At 43.1% G+C, this 21,521-nt stretch overlaps 1 protein-coding gene and 6 non-coding genes across 22 annotated transcripts in view; all 7 read left to right on the top strand.

Annotated features, from left to right (window-relative positions):
* LOC130865402 (uncharacterized) overlaps positions 1-21,521 on the top strand; it is a 119,204-nt gene that overhangs the window by 8,824 nt on the left and 88,859 nt on the right. For 14 of the 16 annotated variants that reach the window (XR_009056134.1, XR_009056135.1, XR_009056132.1 and 11 more), the window contains 9 exons: positions 184-252; positions 13,000-13,115; positions 13,494-13,541; positions 15,207-15,323; positions 15,702-15,749; positions 17,417-17,533; positions 17,912-17,959; positions 19,626-19,742; positions 20,121-20,168. Coding sequence is in view for 1 of the 16 variants with exons in the window: in XM_057756439.1 (XP_057612422.1) it covers positions 250-252; positions 13,000-13,115; positions 13,494-13,541; positions 15,207-15,323; positions 15,702-15,749; positions 17,417-17,533; positions 17,912-17,959; positions 19,626-19,742; positions 20,121-20,168 (662 nt within the window). In the remaining 15 variants the exon portion in view is untranslated. Of the gene's footprint in view, positions 1-183; positions 253-11,417; positions 11,576-12,999; positions 13,116-13,493; positions 13,542-15,206; positions 15,324-15,701; positions 15,750-17,416; positions 17,534-17,911; positions 17,960-19,625; positions 19,743-20,120; positions 20,169-21,521 lie in introns of all 16 variants that reach the window. The other 2 variants (XR_009056136.1, XR_009056137.1) reach the window with 2 other exon arrangements.
* LOC130865628 (small nucleolar RNA SNORD109A) lies at positions 2,526-2,591 on the top strand. The gene has a single exon (XR_009056179.1). It is a non-coding gene; the product is annotated as a small nucleolar RNA SNORD109A (small nucleolar RNA).
* Positions 4,055-4,120, top strand: LOC130865677 (small nucleolar RNA SNORD109A). The gene has a single exon (XR_009056225.1). It is a non-coding gene; the product is annotated as a small nucleolar RNA SNORD109A (small nucleolar RNA).
* Positions 13,171-13,249, top strand: LOC130865694 (small nucleolar RNA SNORD115). The gene has a single exon (XR_009056241.1). It is a non-coding gene; the product is annotated as a small nucleolar RNA SNORD115 (small nucleolar RNA).
* Positions 15,379-15,457, top strand: LOC130865693 (small nucleolar RNA SNORD115). The gene has a single exon (XR_009056240.1). It is a non-coding gene; the product is annotated as a small nucleolar RNA SNORD115 (small nucleolar RNA).
* Positions 17,589-17,667, top strand: LOC130865692 (small nucleolar RNA SNORD115). Its single transcript, XR_009056239.1, has one exon. It is a non-coding gene; the product is annotated as a small nucleolar RNA SNORD115 (small nucleolar RNA).
* On the top strand, positions 19,798-19,876 carry LOC130865691 (small nucleolar RNA SNORD115). Its single transcript, XR_009056238.1, has one exon. It is a non-coding gene; the product is annotated as a small nucleolar RNA SNORD115 (small nucleolar RNA).

Below are 21,521 nucleotides of genomic sequence, written 5' to 3'. Positions count from 1 at the left end.
TTCTCAAATGTACATAGAATGGCAACTTTAGAAGAAGTAATCAAGAGGAAAGTAGTCATTGAAACACAATCCAAAATTGAGGGGAAAATGTAACAAGTCAGTGTTATTTTGATAGGTTGGATATCCTAGCAAGTGTGCAGCCTTTGGCTAGCAGAGCAGACAGTTATTTCTCTTTTATTACAGGATAGAATCCTGAAGGTCTTTTATTACAGGATAGAATCCTGAAGGCTGTCTCTTCTTCAGGAAGAAATGGTAAGCACCGAGTCTCTATCTCTATTCCCAATAATTTTTCATTAAAACTTGGTATTTCCAAAAATCAACATCTTTGACTTCAGGGGATCAGGGATGATGATTTCTCTGATTACACTCTCTTGAGCATTATGTCTTGTTTCCTGCCCAAACCCTCAAGTCTATTACTCTTCAGTCCTTGAATATACTAGGTCTCAAATAGGGAAATAACCTTCTCCAGCTAGTGAAAATGGAAAGAAATATTACCATTCCTACAATTTCTATTATTTAAATACCTAAGTTGTGTGAAGAGTTTTTTGCAATGTCTTTTCAGTCCAGGTTCGCATTCAATCATTATGATATATGGTGAACTTAAGATTGTTGTATGTGGTGCTTGTTTGTGCCCAGCCACTTAGCCCTGAATTAAACACACATGAACTCTATTAATCAATACACTACTTGGCCCTTTAGCTCTAGGTTCCTATCAGCTAACTCTTATATCTTAATTTAACCCATTTCTACTAATCTGTATATCACCATGAGGTTGTGGCCTACCAGCAAAGTTTCAGCATGTCTATCCCCAGCGGCTTCATGGCATTTCTGCCTCCACCTTCCTTCTCCCAACATTCAATCCAGTCCTACCTGGCTACCTACAATCTTCCCTAGCAAAAGGCCAAGGCAGTTTCTTTATTCATTAATGGTAATCACAGCACACAGAGGGAACTCCCACATCATAAGATGTTGCATTTTAATGTAACCCATGATTCCCTAGGATTTTTCCTTTGAACTCAGTTCTCCAAACTATTCTTTTCAAACTAATAAGAGCTCATGTTGAGAAAGGCAAAGAGTCCACCCTTGAATGCAAATCCTTAGCACACTGAGAAACTGAGAAGTTAAGTGTTTGGCTTCATTGACTTGAATGGATATGAATTCTGAAATGTCTCCCTCTGAGTTTTATGACTAGTTTCTTTGCTTTCCATGTTACTGGTATTCTGAATATTTATGTTTTCATGGGGAAATACTCAAAACTTGTAGTTTGGCATATATGATTTCAGAAAAGCACCTTGCCTGAAAGGTGAAAAAAGGGGCAATGAGGAAAATCTCTAGATGCCCAAGCTCAGACAAATTATCAAGTGTCAATTCTTATGTAAAATTTGCCTTACATGGAAGTTTGAAGTTGAACTTTCCTAAATTCCCATGAAATAACACAGCATGACGTGACAAAAGAGACAAAAACACACAAACCACAACACTAACAAAAATACATTTGAGTTTTGCTGAGGGAGGTTCTTCAGTCTGTGTGTTCATTTATTGGTTAATTAATAATAAAAATCTTGGAGCCTATGGCTGGGAAGAACACAATGAGGTGGGGAAAGCTCTGCTGTATGCTGGGAGAAAGAAGGGCAGAGTGAGGGAGTAGCCATACAGTCACCAGAGACAGATGCTAGAAATATACCCAGTAAGCCACAGCCACATGGCAATATACAGATTAATAAAAATAAGTTAAATTAATATGTAAAAGTTAGCCAATAAGAAGCTAGAGATAATAGACCAAGCAGTGATTTAATTAATACAGTTTCTGTGTGATTATTTCAGATCTAAGCTAGCCTGGCAGCTAGACCAACAAGCAGCCCTCTTCCAACAGAGTTTATTGATGATATTTGCCTATTTTGCTATTGATTCTTCTGTGGTTCCTATCATGTGATAGCAGAGAAACATCAATGAAGTTGATTGTATTGGGGTAAGAGTTTCAGGCTGCAAACAATATTGAGAGTTGCAGCACTAAGCAAAGTCCATGAAGGGAAAGTGAGGATAAAAGTCATGTGGTAGAAAACTTAGAGAAGGAGGCTAAAGACAATGATAGTAATGATGATAAACTTAAGGAGGAGGAATCTGAATTCATCAAAATTCATCGATAAAGTAGATAATCTTGAAATGCAAAAAATAGTTTGCTCCTTAAAAGATATTAAAGGCAATCCTTTACAAGTTTGGATGCATTTTTTGTAACTTAATTTGTTTTGTCAAGGATGCAGTTTTCAGGAAAAACTCAACCCAGTAAAATCCACTTTGTTATCAGTATCTTTGGCACACTGGATAATTAATATGTGTTGATCTCACATGTGCTCAAAAGTAGAGGAGAAAATTTCTTGCAGCTCTTTCCAGTTTGTACCTCTGTTGGGTAACTAAGCTTCAAGCCTGCTGCACAATGCTGATCTTCCTTTTCAAAGCCAAGGAGCCTATCTATGGCTGCTTTCCCATGTCCCTGGAATGCTCATGGGTAAAGAGCTGATGTCTCTGGATCGATGATAACAGGAAGTATCTGAGGACGCTGATTGACTCATACAAATGGCAATCTTAGGTCCAGATAAGAGGTCCTCTTGAGAACCCTGATTTTTCCAGAACATGGGTAGCACTCTTCCATTTTGAAGGAAGACATATCAAAGTGCACACTGGCTTTGGTCTTCTAAATTTTGAGGAAAGAACAATTTTGTAGTGTGCCAAAACTTTCCATTTGCCTGCTTCAATACTTTGCCTCTAAAAAACACTATAATGCATCATTCATATTACATTGCTTTGAAGTTATTGACTGATGCATGCCTGGATGAAAGACCCACAAGTGAACGAAGCAGGGAAATTATCCCAGAGACTCTCCATGATCTTCTCTGATGAATTGGACATTCCCACATTGGGAGAGGGGCAAGAAAAGATGGAAGAACTGCTGTCCACTATAACTCAGAAATTTTGAGGGCTGGTGGACCCATGGTCCTTTCCAAATCCAGGAAAAACTTGTGATAATTTCCCTTGATGTGAGATTTCTAAAAACAACATCTATGACTTCAGGAGCTCAGGGACCATGATTTATATTATTACACTCTCTTGATAATTATATTTTGTTTCCTGCCCAAACCCTCAGTCTATCACTCTTCAGTCATATGATGTACTAGATCTCAAGGAAGGCAATTCTTTCTTCAACTAGTGACAAGGTAAAGAAATATTACCATCCCTTGTGTAACTTTGATTTAAGTGACCACAGTTGTGTGAAGGTAATTTTGTAATGTCCTTTCAGCCCATGTCCACATTCTATCATTCTGATGTGTTGTGAATTTAAGATGTTCCATTTTCATTCAGCCCATGATTCCCAAGATTTTGTTTTTTGAACTCCACAAGCAAAATTCTTCCTTCCAAACTTTTGGGTCTTCTTCCTAAGAAAAGCTACAGAGATCACACTTTAATGAAGATCCCTAGCACATTGAGAAGCATGTTATGTGTCTGATTTATTTGACTTGAATGAATGTGAGTTACAAAATGGCTACCTCTGAGTTTCATGAACAGTTTCTTTGCTCTCCATGTTACTGCTGCTCTGAACACAACTGTTTTCGTGGGAAGACACTCAAAACTTGTAGCTTGACATATATGATTTCAGAAAAGCATTTTTCCTGAAAGGTGAAAAAGAAGAGTTTGAGGAAAATCTCTAAATGCCCAAGTTCAGACAAATTATCAAAAATCAATTCTTATATAAATATTTGCTTTTATGGAAGCTTGAAGTTCAAATTTTAAAATTCCCATAAAATAAAACAAAATTGTGTAACAAGAGAGACACAAACACATGAAACACAACACTAATAACAAAAGTGGATCCAAATTTATTGGTATATTTGCCTATTTTTTCTTGGTTCCTCTGTGGTTTCAGTTATGATAATAAGTTCAGTACCTCTGAATCAACCTGCTGCACAACTCTGATCTTCCTTTTCAAAGCCAAGGAAACTAGCCTTTGCTGCTTTCCAGAGTCACTGTGGATGCTCATGGTTTAAGAGCTGCATTCTCTGTATCAATGATAACAATAAGTCTCTGAGGACATTAATTGACTCATACAAATTGCAATCTGAGGTCCAGAAAAGAGGTCCTCTTGAGATCCATGATATTTGCAGAACATGGCTAGCAGTCTTCCATTTTGAAGGAAGACAGATCAAAATAGAGACTGGCTTTGATCTCATAAATTATGAGGAAAGAACAATTTTTTTTGTTTGTTTGTTTTGGTTTTTTTTTTTTTCGAGACAGGGTTTCTCTGTGACTTTGGAGCCTGTCCTGGAACTAGCTCTGTAGACCAGGCTGGTCTCGAACTCACAGAGATCCACCTGCCTCTGCCTCGCGAGTGCTGGGATTAAAGGCGTGCGCCACCATTGCCCGGCAGGAAAGAACAATTTTGTAGTGTGAAAAAAACTTTCCATTTGTTTCCTTCAATGTTTTTCCTCTAAAAATCACTGTGCTTAACCATGCATGTTCCACTGATTTGAAGTTACTGGCTATTGCATGCCTGAAAGAAAGACTCAAAAATGTGGAAGCAGTGAATTTGTCCCTGATAATCTTGATGATCCTCTCTCATTTATTGAAAATTTGTACATTGGGAAAATGAAAAGAAGAGATGGGATGCTCCCTTACAATCATAACTGAGAAATTTGGATGGATGTTTCATACCTGTTCCTTTCCCAAATATAGCAGCAATGAGAGATAACTTCCATATTGTGAGAGACATTCCTTTTCTCTTTTGTCTCTTAATATATCATTCTTCCTGAAAGGTGTATCAATTCTGGATGCAAATGGTCATTTTACTCTCCATGCCCCATATCAAGAAGCTTTCAGATTGTGACCTATTTTCTAACCAAATCATATCATTCTAAATCCTTCTTGAAATACTAGAGTATTTTTTTGATATGGTCCAAAGAATAAAGCCATCTTTGTTTATGCCTGGTCTTGAAGTGTGGCCTTCATCTTCTTTACTTTGTTTGTGTTTATTAACACTCTGAGAGATTCACTCACATTATAGGTGGCACATAGGGACATTTTCTACATTAAATAGTCTTTCTTGGTTGGGTCTTTGTGTGGTTTTGGTATCAGGGTAACTGTAGCTTTATAAAAGGAATTTGGCAATGACTCTTCTGTTTCTATATTATGAAATACATTAAGGAGTAAAGGTATTAGCTTTTCTTGGAAGTTCTGGTAGAATTCTGCATTGAAACCATCTGGTCCTGGGCTTTTTTTTGGAAGGGAGGTTTTTGGTAAGTTTCTAATTCTTTGCGACTAACAGATCTATTTAGATTGTTCACCTGGTCTTGGTTTAACTTTGGTATATGATACTTATCTAAAAAAATGTCCATTTCTTTTGCATTTTCCAGTTTTGTGGCATACAATCTTTAGTAGTAAGATCTAATGATTCTCTGAATTTCCTCTGTGTCTGTGGTTATGTCCCCCTTTTCATTTCTGATCTTATTAATTTGCTTGGTCTCTCTCTGTCGTTTGATTAGTTCGGATAGGGGTTTGTCAATCTTGTTGATTTTCTCCAAGAACCAACTCTTTTTGATTCTTTGGATTGTTTTCTGTGTTTCTATTTTGTTGATTTCAGCGCTCAGTTTGATTATTTCCAGTCTTCTACTGCTCCTGAGTGAATCTGCTTCTTTTTTTTCTAGAGCTTTCAGGTGTGCTGTTAAGTCTCCAATGTGTGCTTTCTCCGTTTTCTTTTTGTGGGCACTTAGTGCTATGAACTTTCCTCTTAGCATTGCTTTCATAGTGTCCCATAGGTTTGAGTATGTTGTCTATCTTCATTAAATTCAAGGAAGACTTTAATTTCTTTCTTTATTTCTTCCTTGACCCAGGTGTGGTTCAGTAGTTGACTGTTTATTTTCCATGAGTTTGTAGGCTTTCTGGGGGTAGCATTGTTGTTGAATTCTAACTTTAATCCGTGGTGATCCGATAAGACACAGGTGGTCACTAAAATTTTTTTGTATCTGTGGAGATTTGCTTTGTTACTGAGTATGTGGTCAACTTTTGAGAAGGTTCCATGAGCTGCAGAGAAGAAGGTATATTCTTTCCTATTTGGGGGGGAATGTTCTATAGATGTCTGTTAAGTCCATTTGCTTTATTACCTTCATTAATTCTCTTATTTCTTTATTAGGTTTCTGTCTGATTGACCTGTCCATTGGTGAGAGAGGTGTGTTGAAGTCTCCTACTATTAGTGTGTGTGGTTTGATGTCTGCCTTGAGTTCTAGTAATGTTTCTTTTACATAAGTGGGTGCTTTTATATTAGGGCATAGATATTCAGTATTGAGACTTCATCCTGATGGAATTCTTCCTGTTGTGAGTATAACATGACCATCTCTATCTCTTCTGATTGATTTTAGTTTGAAGTAAGATTTTTTAGAAATTAGTATGTCCACACCTGCTTGTTTCTTAGGTCTGTTTGCTTGAAAAACATTTTCCCAACCCTTTACTCTGAGTAGAAGTCTGTCTTTGTGGTTGAGGTGTGTTTCTTGTAAACAACAGAATGTTGGATCCTGTTTTCGTATCCAATCTCTTAGCCTGTGCCTTTTTATAGGTGAATTGAGTCCATTGATATTAAGTGATATTAATGACCAATGGTTGTTGACTCCAGTTGTTATTATTGTTTTGGTAGTAGATTTTGTGTGTTTCCCTTCTTTGAGTTGTACTGGTGAAGGGTCGCTAGATGTCTGAGTTATTATAGGCAGTGTTGGCAATGTTGAATTCCTTGGGTTGTGATTTTCCTTCTGTTACTTTCTGTAAGGCTGGATTTGTGGCTATGTATTGTTTAAATTTGTTCTTATCCTGGAGTATTTTTTTTTCTCCATGGATAGAGAATGATAGCTTGGCTGGGTATAGTAGTCTGGGCTTGCATTCATGGTCTCTTAGTTTCTGCAGCACCGCTATCCAGGACCTTCTGCCTTTCATGGTTTCTATAGAGAAGTCCGGTATAAGTCTGATAGGTTTACCTTTATAAGTTACTTGACCTTTTTCCTTTGCAGCTCTTAATATTCTTTCTTTAATCTCTATGTTTTGTGTTTTGATTATTATATGGCGAGGGGATTTTTTTTTGATCCAGTCTATTTGGTGTTCTGTATGCTTCTTCTTAATGTTGGGAAAGTTTTCTTCCATAATTTTGTTAAATATATTTTCTGGGCCTTTGAGCTGTAATTCTTCTCCTTCTTCTACCTCTATTATTCTTAGGTTTGGTCTTTTTATTGTGTCCCATATTTCTTGAATGTTTTGTGATGAGAATTTGTTGGATTTGCTGTTTTCTTTGATCAGTGCATTTATTTTTTCTATGGTGTCTTCAGAGTCTGAGATTCTTTCTTCTATCTCTTGTATTCTATTAGTTATGCTTGTTTCTGTAGTCTCTGTTCGTTGACCTAGATTTTCCATATCCAGCCGGCCTTCAGTTTATGTTTTCTTCCTTGCCTCCATTTCAGTTTTCAATTCTTGAACTGTTTCCATTACCTGTTTGATTGTTTATTTTTGGTTTCCCAGGGTATCATTTATGTATTTATTCATTTCTTCAAACTTTTTGTTATACTTCTCATCCATTTCTATAAGGGCATTTTTTACATGCCGTTTAAGGGACTCTATCACTTTCATAATGTCAATTTTTCCCCTTCTTCTGGATTAGGGTATTCAAGACCTTCTGTTGTAAGACCACTGGGTTCTGGTGTTTTCATGTTGTTTTTCAGATTGGTGGAGGAATTATTGCCTTGGTGCCTGCCCATCTCTTCCTTCAAATGCTATCCGATGGATCTTATGGAACAGGATCAGGTTCCCTTGCTGGCCAGGGACCTCGCTGACAAAAGGCCCACCTTGCTGCAGTCAGGCTATTGAAGCAAAGCAACTCTTGCCCGCTTGTTGCCGTCAGCACCCCGTCCCAGCACCCAAACAGGCTTAGCTGGCGAATCTTGTGACCCCACAGAAGGGAGGAAAAAGGGAGGAGGTTCCTGGGTGCAAACTGGGATGGGTTAGGGAGACAGAGGCTCCAGCAGAGGGGAGCAGCCCCTGCCAAATGACCAGGGAGTGAAGGGGGTCGGGGAATGTCCGTGCTCTGTTTCCGGGCTCCTGCCGCGGGTCAAGAACACACTCACCCCTCTGATGGGTCTTCCGGAACAGGATCATGTTCCCTTGCTGGCCAGGGACCTCGCTGACAAAAGGCCTACCTTGCTGCAGGCAGGCTATTGAAGCAAAGCAACTCCCGCCTGCTTGTTGCCCTCAGCACCCTGTCCCAGTGCCCAAACAGGCTAAGCTGGCAGATCCCGTGGCCCCGTGGAAAGGAGGAAGAAGGGAGGAGGTTCCTGGATGCAAACTGGGATGGGTTAGGGAGAGAGAGGCCCCAGCAGAGGGGAGCAGTCCCTGACGAATGACCGGGGAGTGAAGGGGCCACCATACTGATTTCTAAAGAACTGTACAAGTTTGCACTCCCATCAGCAATAAAGGAGCAATCCCTTTACCCCACATCCTCTCCCATATAAGCTGTCATCAGTGTTTTTGATCTTGGCCATTCTGACAGTTGTAAGATAGAATATCAGAGTTGTTTTGATTTGCATTTCTCTGATAGCTAAAAATGTTGAGAATTTTTTCAAGTGTCTTCCAGCCATTTGAGATTCATTTGTTGAAAGCTCTCTGTTTAGGTCTGTACCCCATTTTGTAGTTTTTCAGGACAGGGTTTCTCTGTGTAGCTTTGGTGTGTACCCCATTTTTATTGGATTATTTGTTTGACATCAAGTTTCTTGAGTTACTTGTATATTTTGGAGATTAGTGCTTTTTTCAATGTGCAGTTGGTGAAGATCTTTCCCCAATCTATAGGCTGCCATTTTGTCTTATTGACTGTGTCCTTTGCTTTACAGAAACTTCCCAGTTTTTCATTGTTGCTCTCTGTGTCTCTGCTACTGGAATTATATTTAGGAAGTGGACTCCAGTGACAATGTATTTAAATGTACTTCCCACTCTTTCTCTTGTCTATGAACTTCAGTGTGCCAGGGTGTAGTGAAACCTTTGATCAGTTTGAATTTGAATTTTGTGCATGGCTATGGATATAGATCTATTTACATTCTTCTACAAGTTGATATCCAGTTATTTCAGAATCATTTGTTGAATATGCTTTTTTTTTCATTTTATTTTTTAACTTCTTTGTCAAAAATCAGGTGTTCTCTGTTTAGAAAAAATGTAGAACTCAATAAACATCAATAAAAAATCAGGTGTTCATAGTTGTGTGGATTGATATCCAGGGATTTGGGTTAGATTTTATTAGTTCTCCTGTCTCTTTTTATGCTGATATCTGGCTGTTTTCATTCCTGTACCTCTATATTAGAGTTTGTAGTCAGGTATTGCAATGCTTCCAGAAGTCCCTTTGGTGTAAAAGGTTGTTTTGGCTATCCTGGATTTTTTTATTTTTCCATATGAAGTTGATTATTGTTCTTTCATGACCTGTGAAGAATTTTGCTGGGATTTTGATGGGTATTGTATTGAATCTGTAGATTGATCTTGATAAAATTGCCATTTTTACTATGTTAACTCTATCAACCACAGAGCATGGGAGATCTTTTTGTTTTCTGGTGTCTTCATCATTTTCTTTCTTCAAAGATTTATAGTTTTGTCATGCAGGTCTTTCATTTCTTTTCTTAGAGTTACCCCAAAATATTTTATGTTAGTTAGGACTAGTGTGAAGAGTGATATTTCTCTAGTTTCTTTTTCAGTCTGTTTATAATCTGTATAAATGGGGGCTACTGATTTTTTGAGTTAATCTTGTGTTCTGCTACATTGAGGTGTTTATGAGTTGTAAGATTTCCCTGGTAAAACTTTGGGGTCATTTGTGAATAATATATTGTCAGCAAAGAGTGAGAGTTTGACTTCTTTTCCAACTTCTAGTCCCTTGATTTCCTTTTCTTGTCTTATTGCTCTAGCTAGAACTTCAAGTGATATATTGAATAAATATAGAGAAAGGGAACAAACTTGTCTTATTCCTGATTTCAAAGGAATTGCTTTGAGTATCTCTCCACTTATTTTGATATTAGCTATTGGTTTGCTACATATTACCTTTATTATGTTAAGGTATACTCCTTGTAGCCCTGTTCTTTCTAAGACTTTTATCTTGAAGAGGTGTTGAATTTTGTTGCAGACTTTTGCAACATCTAATGAGATGATCAATTGGTTTTACCTTTCAGTTTGTTTATATGATGGATTACATTGATAGATTTTCATATATTGTACCATCCCTGCATACCTGGGAAGAAGCCTACTTGGTCATGGTGTATGATTTTTCTGATGTGTTCTTAGATTCGGTTTGCCAGTATTTTGTTGAGTAGTTTTACGTAAATGTTCATGAATAAGATTGGTCTTTAATTCTCTTTATTAGTGGTGTCTTTCTGTGGTTTTAGTTTTTAGGGTAACTGTAGCCTTATAAAAGGAGTTTGGCAATATTTCTTCTATTTCTCTTGTGTAGAACAATTTGAGGAGTATTGGTAGCAGTTCTTCTTTAAAACTCTTGTATAATTCTGTACTAGTCCAGGGCTTTTTCTGGTTGGGAGACTTTCTATAAATATTTCTATTTCATTAGTGGTTGTAGGTGTATTTAATTTTCTTATCTGATCTTGATTTAATTTTAATAAATGATATTTATCCAGAAAATTGTCTATTTCTCTTACATTTTCCAATTTGGTGGAGTAGAGATTTTTAAAGTATAGCCTGATAACTCTCTGAATTTCCTCTTTGTCTGTTGCTATGACCCCTTTTTCATTTATGATTTTGTTAATTTGAATATTTTCTCTCTATCATTTGGTTATTTTGGTGAAAGTTTTGTTAATTTTGCTGGTTTTTTCAAAGAACCAACTTTTTCCTTCATTGGTTCTTGTTTATTTTCTTTCTTTAGACTTTGCTGAATTTGGTTCTTAATTTGATTATTTCCGGACACCAAGTCCTCCTGTGTGAGGTTCTAGAGGTTTCAGGTGCTATATATCTTGTTAGTATGAGATTTTTCCAACTTTTTTACATAGGCATTTAGTGCTATGGCTTTTCTCGTAACAAGGCTTTAATTATGCTGCATGAGTTTGGGTATACTATATGGTCATTTCATTGATTTTAGGAAGTTTATAACTTCTTTCTATATTTCTTCCTTGAACTATTGGTAATTGAGGTGGACATTGTTCAACTCTCATATGTTTGTGAAATTTCAGAAATTAGTGTTGATGTTAAACTCTAACATTTTATTTTTATTGAGCTATACAATTTTCTCTGATCCCCTCTCTGTCTTTTCCCTACAATTTAACCTTCTTCCAAGGTACGCATGTTCCCAATTTACGAAGGAGATCTTGTCTTTTTTTACTTCCCATGTAGGTAACACCTATGTATGTCTCCCTTAGGGTCCTCATTGTTGTCTACGTTCATAAAATGTGAAAACACTTAGGCCAAAGAGTCGATTATGGCATTCCCAATGGACAGCCTTGGAAAATCCCAAAGGACATGGACATGAGCTACCGATCTGGGGCCTCAGAATAGGTTACAAGGAGGAGTCATAACGGTGGGTCCTTCTGCGGTTCCCATGACACCTAGAGAACTTGAAATTTACTTCCGTGACTCTTGTTTTCATTTTGGCTGATTGTAGTGAGGAGCAGAGCAGGCCTGTTTTTCGTCGCGCCCGGCTGCCGCCCGGCTAGCTTTACACACAAAATAACAACACACAAATTGTATGCATTTAAACACTGCTTGGCCCATTAGATCAAGCCTCTTCCCGGCTACATCTCACATCTTGATTAACCCATTTCTATTAATGTGTGTAGCAACACGAGGTGGTGGCTTACCGGGAAGGTTCTAACCTACGTCCATCTTGGGCCAGAGCTTCATCGCATCTGCCTCACTTCCCTCCTTCCCAGCATTCTGTTCTGTCTACTCCGCCCACCTCATTTTCTGTCCTATCAAAAGGCCAAGAAAGTTTCTTTATTAAATAACCAATGAAAGTGACACATAGACAGATGACCCTCCTACATCAATTGATGATCCTGATTGAGACCGGCCGAGAAAGAAGTGCTAGTCAGCTTTGGCAGTGGCTTTCAAAGCCAATATCTTGCCATAATGGACTTCGGGAACAAATGGCCATATGGCTTGTCCGGGACTCATTTGTGGGCTCCAGAGTTCTTTCCCAGCGCTAATTCCACACAGGGAAAACTAGGATATCAAATGGTACCAACCTGGGCATCCTCAACCTAACCTCCTCTACCTGTGATTTAGTGACCTTGACCTCCCTTTCCCGCAAGGCAAAAAGGGAGACAATTCTGGATGCTCTATCAAGACAGATGGTCTCTTCATGGCGCTGGAGCCAGGAAGGCAGTCTGATGTTGAGAAGTTTGTAGCATACAGCAGATGCAGTGCCTATCATGCATAGCCCCATGCATAGCCATATTCCCTGGAAGACAGTGCCTTCAAAATTCTGCCTAGGACTAGGAATATCCCCAACAGACGCAGAGCAGGCCAGACCCAGCACAATCTCTGGTGGTGCAATAACAGCCGTAAGAGAATGGATTCTTTCTCCATTAGTGTGTGGATGATGGTAGGCAGAGTGGAATGAGACACGTGGGTAGCATGTCAGGTGGAGGCCAGGTCTAAGACCATAGAATGTCTGATTCTGGAAAGGCAAGATTCCAAGGTATCAAAGCCCTGCCTACTGACTGACAATCGGCAGCAGTCTCATGCTAGCAATCAGAGCGGTCAGCGGGAAGAGCATGCTCCTGAGTGACTGAACTTTGCTTGGGCAGGCTAAAAAAGTGGCCATCACTCAGGGTTGGCACTAGCCCTCAGGCCATTGTTCAGTGATATCTCGCATGGCACAGTTATCCTCCTCCACGGCATCATGCTCTCAGGCCATGGTCAGTGTCAGCAGTCCTTTCCTGGTCATCAAGGGCACGCCAAGGATGGCCCTGACAACACGTTGTTTCTTCTTTCCCAAAGGGGCTGTTTAACAAGAACGGAAGGGCTTCTGATCAAATCAGAGCAGGGCATCTATCGGAAGAACCTTTGTGCCAACCATGTCAATACATACCTCCTAGACACTGTTTGCAGCACTGGTAAGCAATGGTGCTTTGTCCAAACCCCAGGCGGAGCTATGCTCTCTCGAGAACTGGGTCAATGATGACAAACCAATGTCAGGAAGAGAGATGATGACATAAAAATCATGCTCAATAGGATTACGCTGAGGCCCAGACTAAAGGACGGGGGCAATTGGGGGTGGGGGCTGGTCTACCTGGGGCCCGCTTGGGCCAGGGTGCAGGCCAAAATCCCCATGCTGTTTTTCCCCATCGAAGACCCCTATTTGGTCCAGGGGCACGACTTTAGGAGAACACTGAGTGCTCCCTCAAATGGCACCTCGTGTCAAACATTGCTCTTGAGCCAGTCTCCATGCCCAAAGCCCTGCTCACGTTCTCATCATCTCTTCTGCCTTTCAGTGACCGGGGATGCCGTCTTGGAGCACTCGTCAACACACCTTTCTCCGGGTAAGTGGAAAGATTAGCCCATATGCTTTGATCCCTCCAGGCCCTGTTCCTTCACCTGTTCATATTTCTGATACTCTAAGAAAGATACTCAAGTTAGAAGCCCAGGATCCAGTAGTGTTGGGCTTGATTCCTAGAATGTGCAACCCCTTAGGCCTCGGAGTCCAGGATGGCATTCCAAATGGACAACCATGGAAAATCCCCAAGGACATGGACATGAGCTACCGATCTGGGGCCTCAGAATAGGTCACAAGGAGGAGTCACAACGGTGGGTCCTTCTGCGATTCCCATGACACCTAGAGAACTTGAAATTTACTTCCGTGACTCTTGTTTTCATTTTGGCTGATTGTAGTGAGGAGCAGAGCAGGCCTGTTTTTCGACGCGCCCGGCTGCCGCCTGGCTAGCTTTATACCCAAAATAACAACACACAACTTGTATTCATTTAAACACTGCTTGGCCCATTAGATCTAGCCTCTTCCCGGATACATCTCACATCTTGATTAACCCATTTCTATTAATGTGTGTAGCAACACGAGGTGGTGGCTTACCGGGAAGGTTCTAACCTACGTCCATCTTGGGCCAGAGCTTCATCGCATCTGCCTCACTTCCCTCCTTCCCAGCATTCTGTTCTGTCTACTCCGCCCACCTCATTTTCTGTCCTATCAAAAGGCCAAGAAAGTTTCATTATTAAATAACCAATGAAAGTGACACATAGACAGATGACCTGATTGGGACCGGCTGATAAAGAAGTTCTAGTCAGCTTTGGCAGTGGCTTTCGAAGCCAATACCTTGCCATAATGGACTTCGGGAAGGAATGGCCATTTGGCATGTCCGGGACACATTTGTGGGCTCCAGAGTTCTTTCCCAGCGCTAATTCCACACAGGGAAATTAGTATATCAAATGGTACCAACCTGGGCATCCTCAACCTTACATCCTCTACCTGTGATTTAGTGACCTTGACCTCCCTTTCCCGCAAGGCAAAACGGGAGACACTTCTGGATGCTCTATCAAGACAGATGGTCTCTTCATGGCGCTGGAGCCAGGAAGGCAGTCTGATTTTGAGAAGTTTGTAGCATACAGCAGATGCAGTGCCTATCATGCATAGCCCCATGCATAGCCATCTTCCCTGGAAGACAGTGCCTTCAAAATTCTGCTAGGACTAGGAATATGCCCCAGAGGCGCAGAGCAGGCCAGACCCAGCACAATATCTGGTGGTGCAATAACAGCCTTAAGAGAATGGACTCTTTCTCCATTAGTGTGTGGATGATGGTAGGCAGAGTGGAATGAGACACGTGGGTAGCATGTCAGGTGGAGGCCAGGTCTAAGACCATAGAATGTCTGATTCTGGAAAGGCAAGATTCCAAGGTATCAAAGCCCTGCCTACTGACTGACAATCGGCAGCAGTCTCATGCTAGCAATCAGAGCGGTCAGCGGGAAGAGCATGCTCCTGAGTGACAGAACTTTGCTTGGGCAGGCTAAAAAAGTGGCCATCACTCAGGGTTGGCGCTAGCCCTCGGGCCATTGATCAGTGATATCTCACGTGGCACAGTTATCCTCCTCCACGGCATCATGCTCTCAGGCCATGGTAAGCGTCAGCAGTCCTTTCCTGGTCATCAAGGGCACGCCAAGGATGGCCCTGACAACACGTTGTTTCTTCTTTCCCAAAGGGACCGTTTAACAAGAATGGAAGAGCTTCTGATCAAATCAGAGCAGGGCATCTATCGGGCTGAACCTTTGTGCCAACCATGTCAATACATACCTCCTAGACACTGTTTGCGGCACTGGTAAGCAATGGTGCTTTGTCCAAACCCCAGGCGGAGCTATGCTCTCTCGAGAACTGGGTCAATGATGACAAACCAATGTCACGAAGAGAGATGATGACATAAAAATCATGCTCAATAGGATTACGCTGAGGCCCAGACTAAAGGACGGGGGCAATGGGGGGTGGAGGCTGGTCTACCTGGGGCCCGCTTGGGCCAGGGTGCAGGCCAAAATCCCCATGCTGTTTTTCCCCATCGGGGACCCCTATTTGGTCCAGGGGCACGACTTTAGGAGAACACTGAGTGCTCCCTCAAATGGCACCTCGTGTCAAACATTGCTCTTGAGCCAGTCTCCATGCCCAAAGCCCTGTTCACGTTCCCATCATCTCTTCTGCCTTTCAGTGACCGGGGATGCCGTCTTGGAGCACTCGTCAACACACCTTTCTCCGGGTAAGTGGAAAGATTAGCCCATATGCTTTGATCCCTCCAGGCCCTGTTCCTTCACCTGTTCATATTTCTGATACTCTAAGAAAGATACTCAAGTTAGAAGCCCAGGATCCAGTAGTGTTGGGCTTGATTCCTAGAATGTGCAACCCCTTAGGCCTCGGAGTCCAGGATGGCATTCCAAATGGACAACCATGGAAAATCCCCAAGGACATGGACATGAGCTACCGATCTGGGGCCTCAGAATAGGTCACAAGGAGGAGTCCCAACGGTGGGTCCTTCTGCGATTCCCATGACACCTAGAGAACTTGAAATTTACTTCCGTGACTCTTGTTTTCATTTTGGCTGATTGTAGTGAGGAGCAGAGCAGGCCTGTTTTTCGACGCGCCCGGCTGCCGCCTGGCTAGCTTTATACCCAAAATAACAACACACAACTTGTATTCATTTAAACACTGCTTGGCCCATTAGATCTAGCCTCTTCCCGGATACATCTCACATCTTGATTAACCCATTTCTATTAATGTGTGTAGCAACACGAGGTGGTGGCTTACCGGGAAGGTTCTAACCTACGTCCATCTTGGGCCAGAGCTTCATCGCATCTGCCTCACTTCCCTCCTTCCCAGCATTCTGTTCTGTCTACTCCGCCCACCTCATTTTCTGTCCTATCAAAAGGCCAAGAAAGTTTCTTTATTAAATAACCAATGAAAGTGACACATAGACAGATGACCTGATTGGGACCGGCTGATAAAGAAGTTCTAGTCAGCTTTGGCAGTGGCTTTCGAAGCCAATACCTTGCCATAATGGACTTCGGGAAGGAATGGCCATTTGGCATGTCCGGGACACATTTGTGGGCTCCAGAGTTCTTTCCCAGCGCTAATTCCACACAGGGAAAACTAGTATATCAAATGGCACCAATCTGGGCATCCTCAACCTTACATCCTCTACCTGTGATTTAGTGACCTTGACCTCCCTTTCCCGCAAGGCAAAAAGGGAGACAATTCTGGATGCTCTATCAAGACAGATGGTCTCTTCATGGCGCTGGAGCCAGGAAGGCAGTCTGATTTTGAGAAGTTTGTAGCATACAGCAGATGCAGTGCCTATCATGCATAGCCCCATGCATAGCCATCTTCCCTGGAAGACAGTGCCTTCAAAATTCTGCCTAGGACTAGGAATATTCCCCAGAGACGCAGAGCAGGCCAGACCCAGCACAATATCTGGTGGTGCAATAACAGCCGTAAGAGAATGGACTCTTTCTCCATTAGTGTGTGGATGATGGTAGGCAGAGTGGAATGAGACACGTGGGTAGCATGTCAGGTGGAGGCCAGGTCTAAGACCATAGAATGTCTGATTCTGGAAAGGCAAGATTCCAAGGTATCAAAGCCCTGCCTACTGACTGACAATCGGCAGCAGTCTCATGCTAGTAATCAGAGCAGTCAGCGGGAAGAACATGCTCCTGAGTGACTGAACTTTGCTTGGGCAGGCTAAAAAAGTGGCCATCACTCAGGGTTGGCGCTAGCCCTCGGGCCATTGATCAGTGATATCTCGCGTGGCACAGTTATCCTCCTCCACGGCATCATGCTCTCAGGCCATGGTAAGCGTCAGCAGTCCTTTCCTGGTCATCAAGGGCACGCCAAGGATGGCCCTGACAACACGTTGTTTCTTCTTTCCCAAAGGGGCCGTTTAACAAGAACGGAAGGGCTTCTGATCAAATCAGAGCAGGGCATCTATCGGGCTGAACCTTTGTGCCAACCATGTCAATACATACCTCCTAGACACTGTTTGCGGCACTGGTAAGCAATGGTGCTTTGTCCAAACCCCAGGCGGAGCTATGCTCTCTCGAGAACTGGGTCAATGATGACAAACCAATGTCACGAAGAGAGATGATGACATAAAAATCATGCTCAATAGGATTACGCTGAGGCCCAGACTAAAGGACGGGGGCAATGGGGGGTGGAGGCTGGTCTACCTGGGGCCCGCTTGGGCCAGGGTGCAGGCCAAAATCCCCATGCAGTTTTTCCCCATCGGGGACCTCTATTTGGTCCAGGGGCACGACTTTAGGAGAACACTGAGTGCTCCCTCAAATGGCACCTCGTGTCAAACATTGCTCTTGAGCCAGTCTCCATGCCCAAAGCCCTGTTCACGTTCCCATCATCTCTTCTGCCTTTCAGTGACCGGGGATGCCGTCTTGGAGCACTCATCAACACACCTTTCTTCGGGTAAGTGGAAAGATTAGCCCATATGCTTTGATCCCTCCAGGCCCTGTTCCTTCACCTGTTCATATTTCTGATACTCTAAGAAAGATACTCAAGTTAGAAGCCCAGGATCCAGTAGTGTTGGGCTTGATTCCTAGAATGTGCAACCCCTTAGGCCTCGGAGTCCAGGATGGCATTCCAAATGGACAACCATGGAAAATCCCCAAGGACATGGACATGAGCTACCAATCTGGGGCCTCAGAATAGGTCACAAGGAGGAGTCACAACGGTGGGTCCTTCTGCGATTCCCATGACACCTAGAGAACTTGAAATTTACTTCCGTGACTCTTGTTTTCATTTTGGCTGATTGTAGTGAGGAGCAGAGCAGGCCTGTTTTTCGACGCGCCCGGCTGCCGCCTGGCTAGCTTTATACCCAAAATAACAACACACAACTTGTATTCATTTAAACACTGCTTGGCCCATTAGATCTAGCTTCTTCCCGGATACATCTCACATCTTGATTAACCCATTTCTATTAATGTGTGTAGCAACACGAGGTGGTGGCTTACCAGGAAGGTTCTAACCTACGTCCATCTTGGGCCAGAGCTTCATCGCATCTGCCTCACTTCCCTCCTTCCCAGCATTCTGTTCTGTCTACTCCGCCCACCTCATTTTCTGTCCTATCAAAAGGCCAAGAAAGTTTCATTATTAAATAACCAATGAAAGTGACACATAGACAGATGACCTGATTGGGACCGGCTGATAAAGAAGTTCTAGTCAGCTTTGGCAGTGGCTTTCGAAGCCAATACCTTGCCATAATGGACTTCGGGAAGGAATGGCCATTTGGTATGTCCGGGACACATTTGTGGGCTCCAGAGTTCTTTCCCAGCGCTAATTCCACACAGGGAAATTAGTATATCAAATGGTACCAACCTGGGCATCCTCAACCTTACATCCTCTACCTGTGATTTAGTGACCTTGACCTCCCTTTCCCGCAAGGCAAAAAGGGAGACACTTCTGGATGCTCTATCAAGACAGATGGTCTCTTCATGGCGCTGGAGCCAGGAAGGCAGTCTGATTTTGAGAAGTTTGTAGCATACAGCAGATGCAGTGCCTATCATGCATAGCCCCAAGCATAGCCATCTTCCCTGGAAGACAGTGCCTTCAAAATTCTGCCTAGGACTAGGAATATGCCCCAGAGACGCAGAGCAGGCCAGACCCAGCACAATATCTGGTGGTGCAATAACAGCCGTAAGAGAATGGACTCTTTCTCCATTAGTGTGTGGATGATGGTAGGCAGAGTGGAATGAGACACGTGGGTAGCATGTCAGGTGGAGGCCAGGTCTAAGACCATAGAATGTCTGATTCTGGAAAGGCAAGATTCCAAGGTATCAAAGCCCTGCCTACTGACTGACAATCGGCAGCAGTCTCATGCTAGTAATCAGAGCAGTCAGCGGGAAGAGCATGCTCCTGAGTGACTGAACTTTGCTTGGGCAGGCTAAAAAAGTGGCCATCACTCAGGGTTGGCGCTAGCCCTCGGGCCATTGATCAGTGATATCTCGCGTGGCACAGTTATCCTCCTCCACGGCATCATGCTCTCAGGCCATGGTAAGCGTCAGCAGTCCTTTCCTGGTCATCAAGGGCACGCCAAGGATGGCCCTGACAACACGTTGTTTCTTCTTTCCCAAAGGGGCCGTTTAACAAGAACGGAAGGGCTTCTGATCAAATCAGAGCAGGGCATCTATCGGGCTGAACCTTTGTGCCAACCATGTCAATACATACCTCCTAGACACTGTTTGCGGCACTGGTAAGCAATGGTGCTTTGTCCAAACCCCAGGCGGAGCTATGCTCTCTCGAGAACTGGGTCAATGATGACAAACCAATGTCACGAAGAGAGATGATGACATAAAAATCATGCTCAATAGGATTACGCTGAGGCCCAGACTAAAGGACGGGGGCAATGGGGGGTGGAGGCTGGTCTACCTGGGGCCCGCTTGGGCCAGGGTGCAGGCCAAAATCCCCATGCTGTTTTTCCCCATCGGGGACCCCTATTTGGTCCAGGGGCACGACTTTAGGAGAACACTGAGTGCTCCCTCAAATGGCACCTCGTGTCAAACATTGCTCTTGAGCCAGTCTCCATGCCCAAAGCCCTGCTCACGTTCTCATCATCTCTTCTGCCTTTCAGTGACCGGGGATGCCGTCTTGGAGCACTCGTCAACACACCTTTCTCCGGGTAAGTGGAAAGATTAGCCCATATGCTTTGATCCCTCCAGGCCCTGTTCCTTCACCTGTTCATATTTCTGATACTCTAAGAAAGATACTCAAGTTAGAAGCCCAGGATCCAGTAGTGTTGGGCTTGATTCCTAGAATGTGCAACCCCTTAGGCCTCGGAGTCCAGGATGGCATTCCAAATGGACAACCATGGAAAATCCCCAAGGACATGGACATGAGCTACCGATCTGGGGCCTCAGAATAGGTCACAAGGAGGAGTCACAACGGTGGGTCCTTCTGCGATTCCCATGACACCTAGAGAACTTGAAATTTACTTCCGTGACTCTTGTTTTCATTTTGGCTGATTGTAGAGAGGAGCAGAGCAGGCCTGTTTTTCGTCGCGCCCGGCTCCCGCCCGGCTAGCTTTACACACAAAATAACAACACACAAATTGTATTCATTTAAACACTGCTTGGCCCATTAGATCAAGCCTCTTCCCGGATACATCTCACATCTTGATTAACCCATTTCTATTAATGTGTGTAGCAACACGAGGTGGTGGCTTACCGGGAAGGTTCTAACCTACGTCCATCTTGGGCCAGAGCTTCATCGCATCTGCCTCACTTCCCTCCTTCCCAGCATTCTGTTCTGTCTACTCCGCCCACCTCATTTTCTGTCCTATCAAAAGGCCAAGAAAGTTTCTTTATTAAATAACCAATGAAAGTGACACATAGACAGATGACCTGATTGGGACCGGCTGATAAAGAAGTTCTAGTCAGCTTTGGCAGTGGCTTTCGAAGCCAATACCTTGCCATAATGGACTTCGGGAAGGAATGGCCATTTGGCATGTCCGGGACACATTTGTGGGCTCCAGAGTTCTTTCCCAGCGCTAATTCCACACAGGGAAATTAGTATATCAAATGGTACCAACCTGGGCATCCTCAACCTTACATCCTCTACCTGTGATTTAGTGACCTTGACCTCCCTTTCCCGCAAGGCAAAAAGGGAGACACTTCTGGATGCTCTATCAAGACAGATGGTCTATTCATGGCGCTGGAGCCAGGAAGGCAGTCTGATTTTGAGAAGTTTGTAGCATACAGCAGATGCAGTGCCTATCATGCATAGCCCCATGCATAGCCATCTTCCCTGGAAGACAGTGCCTTCAAAATTCTGCCTAGGACCAGGAATATGCCCCAGAGACGCAGAGCAGGCCAGACCCAGCACAATATCTGGTGGTGCAATAACAGCCGTAAGAGAATGGACTCTTTCTCCATTAGTGTGTGGATGATGGTAGGCAGAGTGGAATGAGACACGTGGGTAGCATGTCAGGTGGAGGCCAGGTCTAAGACCATAGAATGTCTGATTCTGGAAAGGC

The sequence above is a fragment of the Chionomys nivalis genome, chromosome 23 (genome assembly GCF_950005125.1).
Source record: "Chionomys nivalis chromosome 23, mChiNiv1.1, whole genome shotgun sequence".
Taxonomy (NCBI): domain Eukaryota; kingdom Metazoa; phylum Chordata; class Mammalia; order Rodentia; family Cricetidae; genus Chionomys; species Chionomys nivalis.
The sequence above is the reverse complement of the archived record's forward strand: the minus strand, read 5'-3'. Positions and strand labels throughout refer to the sequence as shown.